Source organism: Periplaneta americana, chromosome 6, assembly GCF_040183065.1.
Source record: "Periplaneta americana isolate PAMFEO1 chromosome 6, P.americana_PAMFEO1_priV1, whole genome shotgun sequence".
Taxonomy (NCBI): domain Eukaryota; kingdom Metazoa; phylum Arthropoda; class Insecta; order Blattodea; family Blattidae; genus Periplaneta; species Periplaneta americana.
This window is the reverse complement of record NC_091122.1, coordinates 112,987,462-113,009,107: the sequence shown is the minus strand read 5'-3', so window position 1 is coordinate 113,009,107 and position 21,646 is coordinate 112,987,462. Positions and strand designations below refer to the sequence as shown.

The 21,646-nt window shown below is 36.0% G+C and overlaps 2 protein-coding genes across 2 annotated transcripts in view; one reads left to right on the top strand and one right to left on the bottom strand.

Moving 5' to 3' along the window:
• Positions 1 to 21,646, bottom strand: part of LOC138701649 (chaoptin) — a 1,160,966-nt gene that overhangs the window by 838,813 nt on the left and 300,507 nt on the right. The window lies entirely within an intron of this gene.
• LOC138701648 (CKLF-like MARVEL transmembrane domain-containing protein 8) lies at positions 495 to 1,252 on the top strand. Its single transcript, XM_069828761.1, has one exon. The coding sequence runs from the start codon at positions 586 to 588 to the stop codon at positions 1,087 to 1,089; it is 504 nt and encodes a 167-aa protein (XP_069684862.1). The 5' UTR covers positions 495 to 585; the 3' UTR covers positions 1,090 to 1,252.

The window sequence follows — 21,646 nt, the reverse complement described above, 5'->3', positions numbered from 1 at the left end:
GCGCATTCTGGTTGGTGGACACGGCAGCCAATCAGGAGCTACTTGCTGGTCCCGACTCTCTGCCGTGTGCTGGTGGTCTAAGCGTATTGATGGCAGGTTTCCATGCCGTACTCAGCTGTAGACCCCCGTCTCTGTTGAAATTATTGCCATCTAGCTGGATTTCGATGGCTTCCTTGATAACTAAGTCCCAGTAACCTGATGTCTTGTCCAAGATGGTGGTGGCGCCGAAATCTATCTTGTGACCAGTTTCTAGGCTGTGTTGGGCTACTGCAGACTTATCAGGATAATATAGTCTTATGCTGCGTTGATGTTCCTTGCAGCGTTCCATAATAGTTCGTCCCGTCTGCCCGATGTAACATTTCCCACACTCACAAGATATTCTGTAGAATGCGCCTGGCGGTCGGGACTAGGAACTAGCTCCTGAATGGCCCGCAGCGGGAAGCCCTACTTTTGCATATATACCGGCTAGACGTGGTCCCACATCACTTAGTCAAGCACGCTGTCCTCCTCACTCGTTGGCTGGTTGTCAGCGCGTGCTGTTCGTTGCCACGGAGGAAAGTGCAGTTCCAAGATTGAAGAGACAAGATGTCGCATTCTGTGACCATCACCAGGACAACCACGACGACCACGTCGACGGCCATCATCCTCAACACTGGCTACCTCAAGACTGCCTCAGGCCTCCTGAAACTGGCACAGACGATCCTGGGAGCTGTGTGCATTGGTCTCGTTGGAGCCAATATCAACACTCGATATGGTGGAATACTCATAAATTTGACGGAGGTGCTGTTCTTCCTTCTCATGGTCACTGCCTTCTTCATCACGACCTTCTGCCTGCTGGTGTCATCACTCATGTCTTTCGTTACGGCTTCCATGATACATAAAACTGTCTTCGAAGTGATGTACCACGTGGTTGCCTTTGCTTTGCTGCTGGCTGCCGGTATTGTGCTTCTGATCGAGTTGAAGGACCACGAAGGAAGGCAGTACTACAACGCCTGCCTTGCAGCTGCTATCATTGGCCTTGTGAATTCGGCCCTGTACCTGTTGAGCACGATCTTTGCCGTCCGAACCTACAAGGGAGCTGGACTGTAGTGTTTCTTTCAAGTTCTTTCGTGTTCAGTGTAAAGACCTCATAAGAGACATTTAATTTATAATTGTATATGATATTTTTGTAACAGCATTCACTATTGCCACTTTGTATTTATATTTTATGGGCTATGTCCAATTTTACGAAGAGATGTTTTTATGCTGAGTATATTTTTGACTTCTAAGATGTCACAACAGATGGGAGGTGATTGTTTGTATTTTCATACTACCAGTTCAAAAGAGTGGCGAAGCGTTACTGGAAGCTGAAGAAATGACGTTTCATTATGAATGTTTATTCTGATAAACATTAACTCTTCGAGTCTGATTAATTAGCATGTGTGAAAGAAAGAAAAAATCTAAAACTTGATATTTTAATATGTCCTCTGATGAATTGAGATAGTGACATTTCAAAATAGAGAACAGATTTGGTAATGAGTAGCCGTTTTCGAAAACTACTAACTAGTTTGGATGCGACATATCATTTAACTATCACTATCATCATTATCATCATCATCAACATTATCATCACCATCACCATCACCATCATCACCTACAGCAGCACCACTATCGCTACCACTATCACGATAACATTCTCACCATCACCACCTGCACTAGTGGTTAGATCGAAATGGCCTGTTCGAACTTCAGTTTCATTTTCTTCCTGGTCTTTCAGTATTCAGTTTATTTCGATTGATTATACCCACATAATATACATTTTTAGTTTACTTTTTATGTTCTCAAAGAGTGTAAATATTTGTAAATTTATCTAATTTGATCATTTGGTATTTTATCTGTTCTTGGTACTTCTACAAACCTACAGCTTTTGTAATTTCACTTCAATCTCCCTTTCTAAGTATTCATGATTTCGAGCCATAAAATCCTACAATATCGATACGAAGAACAAAATAGCTAAAAGCTCCCACATCACTTCGTCCCTGAAGAAGATGGCAGAGCTAGCCGTCGAAAGCTTGGAAGCTAATCTCCAACTCACCTGGCTGAGAACCCGAGAAGAGTTATTCTAAATTAAGCATTTGTCGAAACAAGAAGAACAAGAGGGTCGGAGAGGAATGGTTTGAGTAACTCAAACTGTGAACGAACAGACTAAAACTGTATAATGGATTATGTTGTTGCGCAACATATTAGAGGGAATTCTAAAACCCAGAAAGAAAGGTAGTCGCCAAAAGGAGGTTCTATGGCAATTACCTGTTGATCAGTGTGTTATTTCGTTACTCCTGTTTTTTTTTGGAATGTATAGCAGTTTGTATGAGAAAAATAATATCGCAGTGGTGTATTTTTATCTGATATAAAAACGCTATAAATTTTGTGCTGTGCTTTTGGTTTCCATGGTTACCACACATGTCCTGCAGTAATTTAGCGACTGTCACTTGTCTGCCACCACAATTCTTATTATGATGGCCGTGACAAATCCACGGTCATGCGCATTGTTGGCCTGATGATAACCACGTTCTTCCTATCACTATTATTAAAATCGGTATTGACTAGTTCGTCACAACTGACGTCGTGGTGACACTACGAATGATTTATAATACATGTGCATACAGTCACAGCAAATTAAAAATGAGACTACATGCAATACTGTTTTTACTGGGCAAGAATGATATAGCCCACTATACGTTTATTAGTATGTAATTCAAAGGCCAGTTGGAAAAATAGATTGCAATCGCAATAATTTTTTAATGTTTATTTTCAATTTCAGAAACTATTTTGAGGTGATACTCTAGTAATGAGGAAGTAATAGAGGAATGATATTTGCCAAAAAATAGAAATGCTGGGAGAAAAATTGTTTCACAGCTGACTTTTCTACAAAAAGTTACATCAATTTTTCACGGTCATAGCTGTAGCTCTTTCAGTGAGAAATTGGCAACTAATGTATTTAATAAGAAATAGGTACGTCAGAAGTATGTTAGATTAGGATGTTATAATATAGTGGTGGAAAGAGAAAAATAAGTGTTCTAGGGTATGACGTCATCCCTCGAGAACTCTTACATTTTTTAAGAAAATTGGCATGCAGAGCTCTGAGAGATCGAGCTTCAATGAGATATGTAAGGTTGGAAATTTCAGCAGCTTTATTGCTTTTTTTCGGGAAGTATTAAAAGTTTTTTCTCTTGTAAGGTTCTCTTGTTTGTGACTGTGGGATCACAACTGACTAAAATAAGTTAAAAATATCCTCATTCGTTTTCTTCCAACTACATTTCCTTGTGCAATGCTCACAGTGCTTCCTACATTCCTTGTTGCGTGCTTCTTGGGCTTATTCAGTTAATTTTTCTATAGGAAGCAATGCAATATATTGAATAAGCAGTCGCGAACACCCGATGAGGGGTGGTCCTCCAGCTTGGGGGTTGGGCGAAGGACTGACAACCCATCACCGTAAAAAAAGTTTATTACGAATCCTTCAAATAAGGCTCGGAATGGGACTAATTTTCTGGCACGACCACAGCAAAGGTGGAGAAGTTCAAATATCTTGGAGCAACAGTAACAATTAATATAAATGGCACTCGGGAGGAAATTAAATGCAGAATAATTAATATGGGAAATGCCTGTTATTATTTGGTTGAGAAGCTTTTATCATCCAGTCTGCTGTCAAAAAATCTGAAAATTAGAATTTATAAAACAGTATATTACCGGTTGTTCTGTATGGTTGTGAAACTTGGACTCTCACTTAGAAAGAGGAATATAGGTTAAGGGTGTTTGAGAATAAGGTGCTTAGGAAAATATTTGGGGCTAAGAAGGATGAAGTTACAGGAGAATGGAGAAAGTTACACAACACAGAACTGCACGCATTGTATTCTTCACCTGACATAATTAGGAACATTAAATCAAGACGTTTGAGATGGGCAGGGCATGTAGCACGTATGGGCGAATCCAGAAATGCATATAGAACGTTAGTTGGAAGGCCGGAGGGAAAAAGACCTTTCGAGAGGCCGAAACGTAGATAGGAAGATAATATTAAAATGGATTTGAGGGAGGTGGGATATGATGATAGAGAATGGATTTATCTTGCTCAGGATAGGGACCAATGGCGTTCTTATGTGAGGGCGGGAATTAACCTCCGGGTTCCTTAAAAGGCAGTAAGTAAGTAAGTATGTATAGGAAGAAATGCAGATATCATTTCAGGACCATGTATGAAGTATTTATATAAAGTCAGTCGCATAATATACCATGGATATTTCTGAAGGAAGTGTGTGTGTGTGTATCCAATGCCCACCCACTTCACTTGCGTGATTCGGGTTCCGCATACTGTGAATAGTTGGCAGAACTGTGACCCATTTTCTAGTTGTAGGCCTACACCACTTCGGCTGAAGGAAGTACCTAGCGGTATTATGGAAAATTTCCTAAACTTTGTCCAATCTATTTAATTTCCAGTGAACATCACCATCCTTACAATATGCATTTTATTTATTAAGCCTAGTTCTGGTTTCATAATTTGGGCTGAAAGTTCTGTGTTCTTAAAAATCGTCTAGCAGTATTTCCATCACATGAATTTCCGAATCCCGTTTTAGGTTTGTCTAACACAGCGTTCTACGAATTATGTACTTATCAAATATAAAACAAAAAGTAGAAATAAATGTACCAAATAGTCATAAAGTTACTTATTAAGAATTTAGAAATATTAAACATGGTGTTCCGCAGGGGTCAATTTTAGGACCATTGTTGTTTCTAGTTTATATTAATGATTTAGCCTTGACCATAAACAATTCATCCCATGTAATTTTATTTGCAGATGATACAAGTGTAATTATTTCAAGCAAACAATACAATCATTTTATAAACACTTCTAATACAGTGCTGAATCTAATGAATGATGGTTCCATGCAAAGAACCTAGCACTTAATGTTGATAAAACCAGTGCAGTCAAATTTAGTACACACAATAGTGCTCAGGTTTCCTACAGTATTCGATTAAATGGAACTCATCTCAAAGAATCTATAAGCACAAAGTTTCTTGGTTTAGAATTGGATAATCACTTGAACTGGAAAACGCATATAGAATGTATTACTCGTAAATTGAGCTCTGCCTGTTATGCATTAAGATCTTTATCTACTATTGGTGATATAAACTTACTTAAGATGTCATACTTTGCATATTTTCACTCTGTAATGAAATATGGATTAATATTCTGGGGTAACTCGTCTGAAGCTAAACACATTTTTGTTTTACAAAAGAAAGCTATAAGAATAATGGCCGGTGTGCATAAAAGGACACCATGTAAAAATATTTTCCGAAACTTAGAAATCTTGCCTTTACCTTGTGAATACATTCTTTCCTGCTGTATATTAAGAAACAAGATAAATTCAGTACTAATCAAGACATCCATCATTTTAATACAAGACATAAATCAGATCTTCATCTACCCTCTGCTAGTCTAAGCTGTTTAAAAAAAAGGAGTTCGCTATTCGTGTATAACAGTCTTCAATGCACTGCCTAATTATCTTAAAGATTTGAAGAACCACGAGAAAAGGTTCAGAAAAGAATTAACCAAATTTCTTCATACTCATACCTTCTACACAACTGATGAATTGTTTATGATTGTGAATTGAATTATTCTACTTAAATGACATGTACAATTTTATATAGCTCAACTAAAATATGTTGTTATATTGACTTAATATGTTTACTATGCATTGTATAATTTTGTTTAGCATAACTGATTAATTGCATGTGCTGAAAATTGAATAGTATACTGTATAGGTCAACTGATGAATTGTTTAAGCTTATAAATTGAATTAATCTACTTCATATGAATTGTACAATTTTGTATAGCTTAACGAAAATAAGTTTGTAAATTGAACTAATTTTATTGTACATGTTTGTATAGTTTGGCTGATGAATTGTATATGCTTTTAAAATGATTACTAGTCTGTGTAGCTCTACTGATGAATTGTATATAGGCCTACTGTTAATTGAATGGTAGTCTGCATAGCTCAATTGATGAATTGTATATGCTGTAAATTGTATAGTAGTCTGTATAGTTCAATTGATGAATTGTTTATGGCTATAAATTGAATTAATCTATTTGATATTAATTGCATAAATTTGTATAGCTTAATGAAAGTATGCTACTTTGTATTGTATAGTATAGTTTTGGCCGATGAATTCTATATGCTTTAAATTGAATAGTAATCTATATAGCTCTACTGATAAATTGTTTGTGTTTGTAATTTGAAGTAGTTTGCATGATATGTATTATCAATTTCTGTATATCACAACTGGTTGAATTATTTATGCCTTAAATTTAATTAACTTACTTGTTTTGTATTATGCATATAGCTCAACTTATGAATGATCGTTTGCGTTTGTTTAATAATCTGATTGGCTATGTATTGTATACTTTTAGTAGAGCCATCAGTAGCTCAGTCGGCAGACTCGCTGGGCTGCTGATCCGGAGCTGCGTTCGGGCTTGGGTTGGATCCCCCTTTGGTCTTCAGCCGTGGGACTGAAGCCGGATGGTCTATGGCGATTCCTCGGCATCAACCCCTTTGATTTGATTACCCCCCTTTGATTTGATTACCTGGTTGGGGTTTTCCGAGGTTTTCCCCAACCAAAAGGCAAATGCCGGGTAATATTTTGGCGAATCCTCGGATCTCACCTCATCTCATTACATCTCGCCAAAATATTGTAAAAATAGCACAAAATTGTAAAAATGGTAGAAAATTACTAAATTGTAAAATTATAAAAATTTGTAAAAATTGTAATTGTAATACTGTAAAACATTTGACTTGTTCCACATCTTAAAGCTTCATTGCTCATGTAAGATCTATGGAATAGAATGAATGAATGAATGAATGAATGAATGAATGAATGAATGAATGAATGAATGAATGAATGAATAAATGAATGAATGAATGAATGAATGAATCCGAGCTTAAACTCTTCGGCTAAGAAATGAAATTGTATGTCAATATTACTGTTACCAGAAGTTCTCAAAATATATTGACGTTCTCTTCTATTTACAAAGACTATATTAGAAGATGTTTCTGAAATTAAAGAAGTGAAAACGCGAAATCTAAATTTTAAGTATAATTTGATTTTTTAAAATTATCCTTTAAGAGATCGCTTATTATGACAGGAAGACCAAATTGGAGCAGATAAATAAAAGGAATTCATAACACATAGTTAACAAAAATTGGAATAGTTCACACTTGTGGAGTAACGATTAGCGCGTCTGGCCGTGAAACCAGGCGGCCCGGATTCGAATCCCTGTCGAGGCAAGTTACCTACTTTAGGTTTTTTCCGGAGTTTTACCTCAACCCAATTTGAGCAAATGCTGGGTAACTTTCGGTTCTGGACCCCGGACTCATTTCACCAGCATTATCACCATCTGATTCAGACGCTAAATAACCTGAGATGTTGATACAGCGTCGTAAAATAACCTACTAAATGCAGTGGAATAAACTAAAACTCTGAAATTGATCTCCCTTGAAACAGAACTAACAGTCACTATGTTTCTTACAAAGGTATTGAATAGTAAAATTTAAGAGAAACGACATTGCAGAGCTGTTTTGCATCACAAAACGTACTTAAATTCAATCGTATAATAACATTATTAAAATATCACTACATACCTGAACTTGAAGGTTCCACAATAAACATTTTTAATAATTCAAACAGTAAGACTAAAATCACAAATGCATAATATAAATGACACAAAAACAAGGCATGTGCTGTCTAAACAGATACTCGCTTCAACTGAGTGCTCTGGCGTAGATAAGAGCTGCACTTCCAATCGTAAGATAGAGCTCTTACTATGCACGCGACAGTGACGTATTGAAAAATTATAGAAACGAAAATTTGTATGCTATTTAATTAATTTATTTAATGCCAAATTTCAGGGGCCTTTGTCCCACTTTGCGACGTCAAAACAGCAAAACATTTAATATAACACAGAACAAAATAGGAAACTTTAGAACATAACAGATTGGAACAGAATAAAAACATTTCTAATGGATTAAATAGAGAAAATGGAACAGAAAAATAATGCAAAAGAGATAGCACGTGATGTGAAAAAAAATTAGAAACTTATGAGGTATATTATAGGTGATGGGATGTGATGGAAAGAAATATAAAATTTTAGACTATATTAAGAGTTATATTATAGAGTATACAGTAACAGTATGGAATAGAATATTATAGGCAGAGCTAGGAAGTTGGCACCGAAACTGTTAAGTTATGTGAGGTTGGGCTATATCTCTACCGAATGAAAAGTAATAAAGCATTTCTCAATGTCAGTGAACCAGAACCACAAACATGTACTGCCGGGTGACAACCAAACATGTGCTCCAATCGTCCAAAGCCTTAGAACAAGACAATAATAAACCAATAATATAGGCCTATATATATATATATATATATATATATATATATATATATATATATATATATATATATATATAAATTTTAATTCCAAACTTCGTAACTCCCAAACTAAACTAATTTACCCATACATATAAAAAATTACATACAAAGTATACAATTATGATTCTAGCCTCATTATAACAAATAACCATGAACATTTTGGTTTTGTCAACGGTAATCTCACTAGACGTTTTGATTTATCTAGAGAAAATCAAAACTCTAGTGGGATTTAATTGACTATTACACGATTAGAAGAAAGTATATAAAGATTAGAAGTAACGAAGTACTCCAATACAATAAAACATTAATTGACTTACGAAAATACAACTGTCTTCAAATGTATTATTGTACCATCTCAACATTACAAATATTACGCTAGATGCATGCTAGATGGCAGTAGTGAGCAATGTCTTCTCGTCGAGAAGTTCTCGATCTATTATACACGATGGCAATGTTACTAGTCAAGAAGGCTTTGTTGATTCAGTTTCATTTTTATTAAAATGCTACATTCCACTTCAATTATCCGAATCCCAGTAATCAACGTCACTTGACAGATGATTTTCAATAAATCTTAATATTAAACAATCTCTGATACGTAACTATCCATAATATCATATAGCAGAAGCTATAACATAACCTAACTAATATACACAAGTGTTAGAAAAGTTTTAATTAACGACTATGACATAAAAAATAAGCCTGAATAATTTTAAAAGGAATAATTATTGAATGTACAATTTTAAAATTTGAATATGGTTGGTGGTTCAATTGATGTTATATTGGACGTGTGCGTAATAGAAGTGGAACTCGTTGATTTAGGCCTACATGGTGTATTCAACTTATTCAGGATTTCCGAATGGTGCTCTTCATTTATTTGTAAATCGGATTTCAGAAGATGCATAGGTATGATCAGTGATTTTTATTAATTCTTGTTCTTGAATGCCAATGCGAGTCATATTTGAAACTGCTGTGCATCGACTGGAGTGGTTTGTAATTATATATATATATATTTTTTTTTGACGTCCAGACCAGCGCAGTTTCAAATGTTGGCAAACAAAGAAACAAATGCTAGGGACGCGATAAAATTAAACAAATGCTAAGAACGCGATAAAATTGTGCGATAAGCAGCCATGATTGTTTGAAATACGTCCTTTCGTACCGTTTTATTGGTAAAAAGTAGTATGACGTAGTAAGAGTGTAATAGTCAAAATAAATACTCGCTTTATGTTTACTTACTTACTTACAAATGGCTTTCAAGGAACCCGAAGGTTCATTACCGCCCTCATATAAGCCCGCCATCGGTCCCTATCCTGTGCAAGATTAATCCAGTCTCTATCCCACCTCCTTCAAATCCACTTTAATATTATCCTCCCATCTACTTCTCGGTCTCCCAAAATGTATTTTCCCTCCGGTCTCCCAACTAGCACTCTATATGCATTACTGGATTCGCCCATACGTGCTACATGCCCTGCCCATCTCAAACGTCTGCATTTAATGTTCCTAATTATGTCAGGTGAAGAATACAATGCGTGCAGTTCTGCGTTGTGTAACTTTCTTCATTCTCCTGAAACTTCATCCATCTTAGCCCCAAATATTTTCCTAAGAATCTTATTCTCAATCTCGTTTTATGTTTAGAAAGAAAAACAATATTTGTACTCTGAAAATATTTTTTTGTCACAAGACTTTACTGGAACAAATCTGAAATATAATACAGTTCTTCTTACTATCATAAGGTGAACAAATACTTTGTGAATCTAATAGTTTGCCTCGTATGTGGCACATAATATTAAACCAATAATTGTTGTTTTCAAGAAAATTTTTCATTTCTATTCTAATAGCAGCTAGGCAGTTCGTATGGTAATTCCGATGTTGAACTTGGACTGTAACGCAACCGAATGCATAGCAGCACGAGACGTCAACATTTAACGAAGAATAATCCGGTAAAAAATAAAAATGTTCCACACTCATGTCTGTATAATTATTTAATAACAGACGAATTTTACTCTTTTGTAATCATGCATAGCATTGAAGCATTCATAGTGGTCTGCCCAAGGGCAGGTATTTCACTGCAAACCGAGCATTCTCCAGTCTTTTCTATTTTCTGCCTTTCTTTTTGTCTCCTGCATATGATCCATATATATCTTAATGTCGTCTATCATCTGATATCTTCCTCTACCTCTAACTCCTCTCACGTTCACCATTTCTTCCAGTGCATCCTTCAGAAGGCAGGTTCTTCTCAGCCAGTGACCCAGTTAATTCCTTTTCCTCTTTCTGATCAGTTTCAGATGCATAATATTAACATTACGTAAATAATATAATAACAGAATAGTTCACTTTGTTCAGAACCTAAAATATTAATTGAAATTAACAATATAATCAGTAAACTATTCACGACTCTACATAGATCCACAGAATGTCACTATGCGTTGTTTGTGAACATACCGTGTATAATCTGTAGCGAGAGGCAGCAGTTTGAGGCACGGGTGACATCTATACTCCTCGCTGTACTGATCTAAAATCTGCTGTTTGGTACGAACTTCCTACCTATGCTTACAGGTCAGGAAATAACAGGTTTGGATGAAATATTAAGTTAGGAGGATTGAAATTGAATGTCAAAGGATAGGAACTTGTGGTAAAGTAAAAAAATATATATTATAGTGTGAGATGTAAAGATATTGGATAGAATAAGATAAGAAAATACAATTTTGCATGACAGGCTATGATATCATATTACGTGATGTGATTTTGTGTAAGATACAAAAATTACATGGCATGATATGTTGTACGTTCATATGACATATGAGAAATCATACAATACGATGATGATACGTTATATTATATGATATATTATGATATTATAAGATTCGATATGAAATTATATGACAAATTGTATAGGGACATCATTTTATTTTTACAAACATATCTATATTAACCTGGCTATACTTTTGGATTAACGGTTGAGAACCGGAAACACCGTTTGCTACCCGCTTTCACGATTGGAGTTCGATGATACTGGCGTAAAATACAAACAAATCATTTTACTAGGTATAGGAGGGAAGAAAAGTAGTTCATCCATTTACGTAAACTAGGAAATATCGCGATTTTGAGTTTGATAATTTTCATTAGATTTTTGTTTAATCAAAATACAGTACTGTATTAACAATAAATGTTTTTACTCACGAACTGAGCTATCCATTTGGATGTATTCATTATGCAGTGTATATTATACTGTCTACTGCACGTAAGCATAGCATATAGAGAATGAAGTTAAATTGAAAAGTAATCATAATATGGATATTTAAACACATTTTTGAAAATGGTGGCTGTTCATTTCGATACAGGCTTCAGTTCTAATGTGCATATTATCGCACTATAGACTACTGTATCTACTTCGAATTACCAGTTTCGTCCTTCGTACTAGTAACTCATGTTGAAATAATTCTGTACCTAATCTACTCGTATAAAAGAGTATCTTACGTACTGTAAATTCAATCTTCACTTCTGCCAGATCCGAAAAGACAAAATTACTCAGACATGCTATCTACTGTCCCTCCAAGTGGTTTTGTCGCAGAGTCGTGGAAAGGGGGGAAATCACGTGACAGTTAATTACTTAACGAGGTCCTTTTATTTAAGTTATTTTAAACAGTTGTATAATATTATGTAGACGTCCAATTCCTAACAGAATTAATGTTTTCAGAAAAGAGCTAAGACAGTCCAGCCACTAGACTTTATAGAGGGACGAGCAGAAGCGGGTGAGGGAAATCGGGTAACGTCGTAGGCAAACGGACAACAGTACCTGTGGGAAAATATGATTGAATATGGAAAGCTCTTTCATCACTGGAAAACGCGAAAGTATTTCTGGAACGTACTATACTCACTAACTCAGTACTGTTTACTTTGACAGCATACGTGACATTGGTTCTATGTGGAGTATGGTTGGAAGTTTACTAGTGGAGGGGGTGGGAGTGAAGTACATTAAAAACGCAGGTACAATTAAAACTTACTTACTTACTGGCTTTTAAGGAAACCGGAGGTTCATTGCCGCCCTCATATAAGTCCGCCATTGGTCCCTATCCTGAGCAAGATTAATCCAGTCTCTAGCATCATATCCCACCTTCCTCAAATCCATTTTAATATTATCTTCCCACCTATGTATCGGCCTCCCGAAAGGTCTTTTTCCCTCCGGCCTCCCAACTAACACTTTATATGCATTCAGGATTCACCCATACGCCTACGTAGGCCTACTACATGCCCTGCTCATCTCAAACATCTGAATTTAATGTTCCTAATTATGTCAGATGAAGAATACAATGCGTGCAGTTCTGTGTTGTGTAACTTTCTCCATTCTCCTGTAACTTCATCCCTCTTAGCCCCAAATATTTTCCTAAGAACCACATTCTCAAACACCCAACATATGTTTCTCTCTCAAAGTGAGAGTCCAAGTTTCACAACCATACAGAACAACCGGTAATATAACTGTTTTATAAATTCTAACTTTCATATTTTTTGACAGGAGACTGGATGATAAAAACTTCTGAACCGAATAATAACAGGCATTTCCCATATTAATTCTGCGTTTAATTTCCTCCCGAGTATCATTTATATTTGTTACTTTTGCTCCCAGGTATTTGAATTTTTCCACCTCTTCAAATGATAAATTTCCAAATTTTTACAATTAAAATTGCAGTAAAAATAAAATGATGTCCCTGTATAATATATTTTATGTGATATGAATAAGCCGAAGTTTTATGATATGAAGTTTACAATAGGTGTAAAACTACTTTAAATTAAGTTGTGCAAGAGATTAAAAAAAAAATTCTGATGTGAGATATTGTTTCATTATTTTATTTGGCTCTCTGCCTCGTGATAGCAACAAGGACAGTTGAAATCAGTTCTATATTGTGCGAAATCCCATTTCAACTTCTCCTTGCCCTCAATTCTGTGATATCACCCCAATTTTACGCGCCATAAATCTGAAAAATGAAGCAACTGTCTCTGTGTCACTTAGTCCGTTGTGCTTGTGCCCCGTTTGAAGGCTGGTGGAGGTAACGTGTGACCTTTTATATAGAATTCTGTATTACCCTGGCAATAGGCGGAGAAGTGGTGCGAGGAGTGTTGGGGGGAACGAACTCATCACCAGGAAATGGGGTGGTTTAGTTCGAGGGTGGTTGCGGAAGGGAGATACGTAGAAGGGGGAGTCGCAAATGAACTATGAAGCGTACTTCCTCTAAGTAACACGGTTGGAAAATATAGGAGTGTGCTGCAGTGTTAACATGTATATCATATTAGCGCCTTGTCAAAAATAAGGCATGCCTGGCTCCTTGCTTCCGAACTGAGGAAATGGGATGGCTCGCTACAGGCTGGCTGTCTCAGTAATTGGCCAAACTGACTGGATAACTGACTGTGGGGATGGATGCTGTTAAAACCGATGCCAGAATGCGTTACTAATAATAGTTGTGTAATAAAGTACGCAGAATTATAATTACTCCATAAATGATTAATGGTGTATTTACTATTAGCGTATAATACATAGAAAAACAGAAGCAAACAGTTATTATTCTAATATACCCACAATAAAATCCAATACAAATCGTCAGCCCATTTCAAAAGGAAAACAATTCTAAATTTAAAGTTCTGAAACGAAACCTGAATTTTAAGGCTTGATATTGCTCTGAATTATTTTTAGTAGGTTATTTTACAACGCTTTATCAACATCTTAGGTTTTTTACTGTCTGAATGAGATGAAAGTGATAATGGCGGTGAAATGAGTCCGGGGTCTAGCACCGAAAGTTACCCAGCATTTTCTCATATTGGGTTGAGGGAAAACCCCGGATAAAACCTCAACCAGTAACTTGCCCCAACCGGGAATCGAACCCGGGTCACCTGTTTCGCGGTTAGACACGCTAACCGTTACTCCACAGGTGTGGACATATATTTCTGTGAAAAATCCAAATTTACACACTCTAATTTGAAACTTATAGTATATAATATAAAACATCATTAACAGAATTCGGAGTAATTTCAACGATCCTTTGATTTTTACAGCAGGTTTCTAAAAACTTTAAATTTTGAGTTGTTTCTCTTTTGAACTGGGCTGTTGAAATGCTTTGTCTGTAGGATGAAAAACAAAAACAGTCACATACATACATACATACATACATACATACATACAAACATACATACATACATACATACATACATACATACATACATACATTACACATAATATTATATACTTGTCAATTAAATGGTCTGATAATATTTACTTCTAAAATTGTGTGTGTGTGTGTGTGTGTGTGTGTGTGTCTAATGCTCTCTACTTCACTTGCGTGATTCGGGTTCCTCTTACTGCGGATAGATGGCAGGACTATGACCCATTTTCAAGTTTCACACCACTTTGGCGGGCCACGTTATGCATGATGTTATCTGTGAAGAATTATGTCGTGTACTAGGGTAAGTGTATGTATAAGTGTTCGTGTAAGTGTAGTGTAAGTAATGGGTGAGAATCATGGAGGTGAGGAAGGGAGAAGGGGAAGGGGAAGGGGAAACCAGGTGCCGGAACGTAGCCTACTGATGTTGAATAGCACCAAGTGGGCCGCCAGACTTAACGTCCCCGTCCGACGGACGAATCTCTTCCTATGCACTGGGGAGAGATTTGGGATTTAACCCAGGCATACTGGTAACAATTTAGTGATTAAAAGTTGTGCACCGCCATCTCTTCTAGTCCCGAGGTAGAAATTCTATATGAAAATGTCTAAGCCCGCGGGAATCGAACCCGGGTCGGCTACCACAGAGCTAACTCGGAGCACCTCTTTCTAAAATATAGAGATTTGGCGTTACGATATGAACGCTGGTTCGAGTTCTCATGGGGAAAAAATGTTCTTATGAAATTTCCAGTGTATGGGACCGGTGCCCACCCATCATCGTGATGAATTTGGGGACAGTTACCATAGGTAGCGAAAAATCCGATTTCGCAAAGAGCTTTAACGGATGAAGGGATCATCGTGTCAACCACAAGTTACCTCCTTAGGCCTATTAGTTGGATGATCGTTCACCTCTCTGTGGCATATTTCCATGAGGCCAGCAGCCGGCTAGTAGACCTTGACCCTTTATAGACTGTAGCTCTGTAGATTACGGGTATATCTGTTTATTGATCATGATAAACAATTTCCAGACTACTAAAAGTTTTCTCAGTAACAACAAAACCAGTTTCTACATTCGATTTTTCAAATGTAATTGCATTCAATTAAATTTGATATTGAAAACATAACAAATAGTCTTTCAAAGAAAAATATCACATGTAATCCATCGTCTTTTGTTATTTGAAGGCTACTATTACATGCCTCCGGGTTCAACTGTGTGCAGTCGCCATGGTAACATAACAAAGGGCAGAGAAAAACTGCTTATTCCGTTGATTAAATTGACAGCAGAGATCATAGCTCAGTCATACACTGTGTGATGTTGCAGCGAGCGCGCGTCCTCTACCACAAGCCACGTCCATCATTGTCATCTATCAGCATCGGAATAAATCACAGTACGGAGCACAGGGCTGCCAACATCGATCAAAAAGACGAGGTGTAAGCTGCAGACCACAAGGACAGAGTAATACAATGGCAAAAAGGGATAGAACAGAGAACATACAGTAGATCAATAGTAGAATTGCACATAATAGGATAGGATTAGGTAGGATATCATTGAATAATAACGATAAATAAGAATGGAATAATGTTTTTATATTACCAAAATAATAGAATGCGATAGGATGAGGTAGCACAGACTAGAACAGTAAATATTTCATGTAATCTATTGTATAAAAAATATCTCTTCCATGTGTGATTTATGACGTCTTTTATACAATGATATTATGTATCTTATGTATCTTATGATTGAATATATATTGTGTACTTTTCTTCTTCTATTCCAGTTTAGAAAATATATTCTTGTCCTGATTTCAGAAGTTGCTTCATCTTTTATGTGCTCTACCATTAATCCGTTTGCCTTTACTTACTTACTTACAAATAATGCCTTTAAAGGAACCCGCAGGTTCATTGCCGCCCTCACATTAACCCATCATCGGTCCCTATCCTGTGCAAGATTAATCCAGTCTCCATCATCATATCCCACCTCCCTCAAATCCATTTTTATATTATTCTCCCATCTACGTCTCGGCCTCCACAAAGATCTTTTTCCATCCGGTCTCCCAACTAACACTCTATAACTTATGCATTTCTGGATTCGCCCATACGTGCTACATGCCCTGCTCATCTCAAACGTCTGGATTTAATCCTAATTATGTCAGGTGTAGAATACAATGCGCGCAGTTCTGCGTTGTGTAACTTTCTCCATTCTCCCGCAACTTCATCCCTCTTAGCCCCAAATATTTTCCTAAGAGCCTTATTCTCAAACACCCTTAATCTCTGCTCCTCTCAAAGTGAGAGTCTAAGTTTCACAACCATACAGAACAACTTGTAATATAACCACAGTCTACTATATACAGTCGCGAAGCTCAATATGTATTAAAAATGCAAACATGGGTAGTTGTCCACCACTAGGATCGCTACTATCGCCTCATCATCGCAGATCTCTCTCCTATCAGCCGACAAAATATGTTACACTTTCGTTGTCGTGTTCTTTTGGAAAAAATTAACGCCTTCCTTCCATTATTGAAATATTAAATGCATAAAGTTAATTTATTATTTTAATGAATGCATATTAAATTCCACCATAAACTCGAAGATACCTGCAAGAAATAAGTTAATATAATTTTTGTTTGTGCAAAACGAACTGAAATTTACTATAATAGCTTAACTCATTCAAGATTATAGCGATAGCGATAATTAACTATGAAACCAATAAATATTAATTTGTATTTCTCTTTACAACAATAATACTGGAAATATGAATTAATGGAGTAACTTACGTGTACCGGTACTTGTAGTGTATGCTTACGTAGTTAAAGTGGGATGAGGTTAAGCAATAATAATCACACCAGAATTGGAAATAAAACGTGATCAATAAATTTTATTGTAACAGACTTTTTCTACGTCTCTAGTAAAGCAACTAATAAAAATAACAACAAAATTAACAGCTATAATTAAAAACATATCCTTTGAAGAAAAAAGTAGGCCTAAGCAATAATAATCCCACCAGAATTGAAAATAAAACGTGATCAATAAATTTCATTAAAACAAACTTAATTTTTCTACGTCTTTAGTAAAATAACACATAAAAATAATAACAAAATTAATAGCTACAATTAAAAATATATCCTCTGAAAAAAAAAGTAGACCTAACCTTTATTTCTCTGGAAATTTAGCAGCCTAAGTGACAGAACTTTAACCGGTATCTAATGTCCTTTCGGTTAGACTGAAACATTTCATTGTGAAATTTAAGGATATAATGTATTCTAACAGTCACAAAGAACTTCAAATTAACAGTTTTGTTTCTGCACAGCATTCTTGTGGAAACCCAGGAACCTTTCTGAATCTTTCGGAAATCGGGAAAAGGATAACTCTGGCCTCTTTCTCTTACTATTGCTACAATTTATAGCACTACAAACGTCTCCTCCTTGTCCCATATTATTATTCCAATTATTATATTTTAGCCATTAACATTTTCATTGTAACCAATAACGAACATTTCACAAGCATCAATGTGAAATACGCAACGAGCTAGCACTCGATAGAAATACGACACAGTCCAAAGTCGACCATAGACAGTCTATTGTTTCTAGTTGCTAACCGCTTGGAGCGCTTTATCACGAGATTTGCAAAAAAACACCTCAAGCTTCGCGACTGTATATAGTAGACTGTGATATAACTGTTTTATAAATTCTAACTTCCAGGCTAGATGACAAAAGCTTCTCAGCCAAATAATAACAGATATTTCCCATATTTATTCTGCGTTTAATTTCGTCCCGAGTGTCATTTATATTTGAGCCGTTCAGAGCAGAAGTGGTGTAAGTCAAGAATGGGTATTGAGGGTTAAAGTAAACATTCTGTAAAATGCACCGCAAAGTAGCAATTAATATTAAATTAATTTAAACTATTAGTGGTCAGTGGATAGCAAGAAGGACATAGTAACTGCTGCTTTGCCCTGTATTTTACAGAATTTTTACTTTAAACCTCATTACCCAATTATGACTTACACCACTTCTGCTCTGAACGGCCCATTTGTTACTGTTGCTGCAAGATATTTGAATTTGTCCACCTCTTCGAAGGATAACTCTCCAATTTTTATGTTTCCATTTCGTAAAATATTCTGATCACGTGACATAATCATATAGTTTGTCTTTTCGCGATTTACTTCCAAACCTATCGCTTTCCCTTTTGCCTTTTATGTTGCAATTTACAATGTCTTTCGCTAATCTCCCTTCTTTCATGCTTACTACACGTTCTTTCCAGTTTATTGACATAAAACACATCTTTGTTCGTACTGCATATAGGGAGCCAACTCACAGTGTGTCACAAAATTAGATGATATTAAAGACTCGAATTGCAAGAGAAATAACAGAGATATCCAAATAAACCAAATTGCCCTTTAGGGTACAGTGACGAACTTTTCTGACTTGCGCGGTCCGAGTGACAGTCATTAAAAAAGTGGTTTGAGTAGCGACAGTGTAGGAGAAAACATTGTGTCAATCTTCAGTAAACGTCCGTAACTGGGGAACGACACGCCGTACAGCTTTTGTTTGTTGTCATTAGTTCGGAATGAAAAGTTCTGCAAGGGCAGCTATGGCCAAACGTAGCACAAGTAGCACTCGTCGCACTCGGTTCGAGTCCTGAAAACCACCCCCTCCCTACGAGATGATTGACATGTTTACCGTACTCAATGCTGTAGGCCTATCTCAGTAGCGACTCGTAGTAGAACAGGTAACGTTTAACGTAACAAACATGTCTCTTTCTAAGGAGCTTTCGCAAGCGGAAAAACAAAAAAGATGTTATTTTCACAAAGAATGGGAAGACAAATTTTTTGTTGATTATGAGAAGGAAGACCACATTCCATGTTTCATGTGCTATAAAATGTTACGGGCGGTAAAAGAAAAGCAACTTAATCATCGTGAATACATTGAAATTAAAAGTAAGATTAGTATTCTACATTTTACAAGTATATAGCACGAAGCCTCATCAAAATATTTTGAAAAAAAATCTTTGTTTTTTTTCTTTTATATCTAGCTTATTTTTCATTGTTAAAAACAGATCATGTATTATACCGCGACATCATTTTGTTTTTTACGGACATTTCCGATATTAACCTGGCTATACCTTTGGATTAACGGCCGATATACGTGATGTTACGTCATATACACAATATTATGTGAAGTAATTTGATTGGCATGATACGTGATGTGTGATATATACCGGTACCGTGTTATGTCAAGTGATTCTAGCGATATATTGCGTGATGTTGTCACATATATCCTATTATATGAAGTAATTCGGGTATAAACATACGTGATGCGTGATATTATGTGTTAGGCTATATACAGGATAGTTCAAAACCTCTGCGACAAACTCTGAGTGGTGATAGATCTAACAATAATGAACCCTTTTTGCTAAACAACCTATGTACTGTTTTTGACGCGTTCTTTCGAAGTTACCGTTGAAAATATTTTTTCGCGGTCGTACGTCAATGTATGCGAATGTGTGCACCCTTGTTTGTTTGTTGAGATGTTTGTGAGAGACGAGAAGTGTTGTTGTTGTTGTTGTTTATTTACTTTTAATGTTCAATACCTTTTCCTTTCAGTTCAGTGTAATCATCAATTGAGAATGGATGTCTACGCGGTCTTCCACCAATGAGCCGGGGACGAAGAGCCCCATCGTCTCGAAGGCGCTGATAAAGTCGAGCAAACATTGTGTGGTGAGGGTGATTTCTGTTTTGAAACTGTTGTTGGTACATGTGGAGAGCTCTTCTTCCGTTTCCGCGAGCCACCCCATAACACATTACCATGTCGGCTAACTCGGGAAAAGTGTAGACATCCATTCTCAGTTGATGATTAGACTGAAGTGAAATGAAAAGGTATTGAACATTAAAAGTAAATAAACAACAACAACCCTTCTCGTCTCTTACAAACATCTCAACAAACAAACAGGGGTGCACACATTCGCATACATTGACATACGTCCGCATAAAAATATTTTCAACTTCGAAACGATGCGTCAAAAGACCCCTCAGATTTTGTCGCAGAGGTTTTGAATCATTCTGTACAGTGTTATGTGGGGTAATTCGAGTGACATGATTGTAACGCTATGTGATAGGCCTATATACGATCTTACGTGAATTAATTCTAGCTACATGAAATGTGATGTCATGTGATAAAATATAATGTGTAATGTCTTTCGAGATGTTATGATAATATGTTGTGTGATATACACGTATAACACATAATGTTATACTTTTCACAGTGTCATGTAACTTGAGTTGTAATATATCGTGGTTTTATATGGAATTATATAGGAATATATGGTGCAATATTTTACAATGGAAATGATGGATATATTATTTTATATGCGCCAAATAATGAATTACTTATTTCATAATCTACTCAATATTAAGATTGTCTGTAGTAATGTTACGAGGGGTCTGAGATTTACCTGGGAAATCTCAGACCTCGAGTGACATTTATTAGGACTATTTCGTGAATAAAATAAAAATGTAAATAATATATCTCCAAAATTCGATCACAAAATGTTAATAATTGTATATTAACAAATACTTAACCTATTCAGACATTGTGGAGTTGAAATACTCGTAGATGAATATCGATTACTGCAATAAAGATATTCGATGTTATTATTCAGTAATGTCAATTGCGAAAAGCGAAATACAGGTTTATCAATGTTAATTACATGTACTGCACTTTTCTCTTATTATTATAACATAAATTCATATTCATTATCTGCTTAAATCATAATTTAATGTAACAGTAACAGTGGGGACAGCTATATACCAATGCTTATGTATTCTCAGCGAGACATGTTGCTACACAGTGAAGCCATCTCTGTATAGATAGGCCTAAACAAAAAACGAATTTTATTACGCCATACGGAAGGCAGTTTGATCAAAACCTTAATGCAAGGTCTTTGGGTTTGATATGCGATGATGTTACATAAATTTGAATATCTGACTTTCTATTAATTGTTTCATTTCATTCACAAAATACAAATTTTATAGGCTACAATAATTATAG

What these genes read in the sequence shown, in the direction of transcription:
- LOC138701648 (XM_069828761.1), top strand. Translation starts at nt 586, where the DNA reads ATGTCGCATTCTGTGACCATCACCAGGACAACCACGACGACCACGTCG.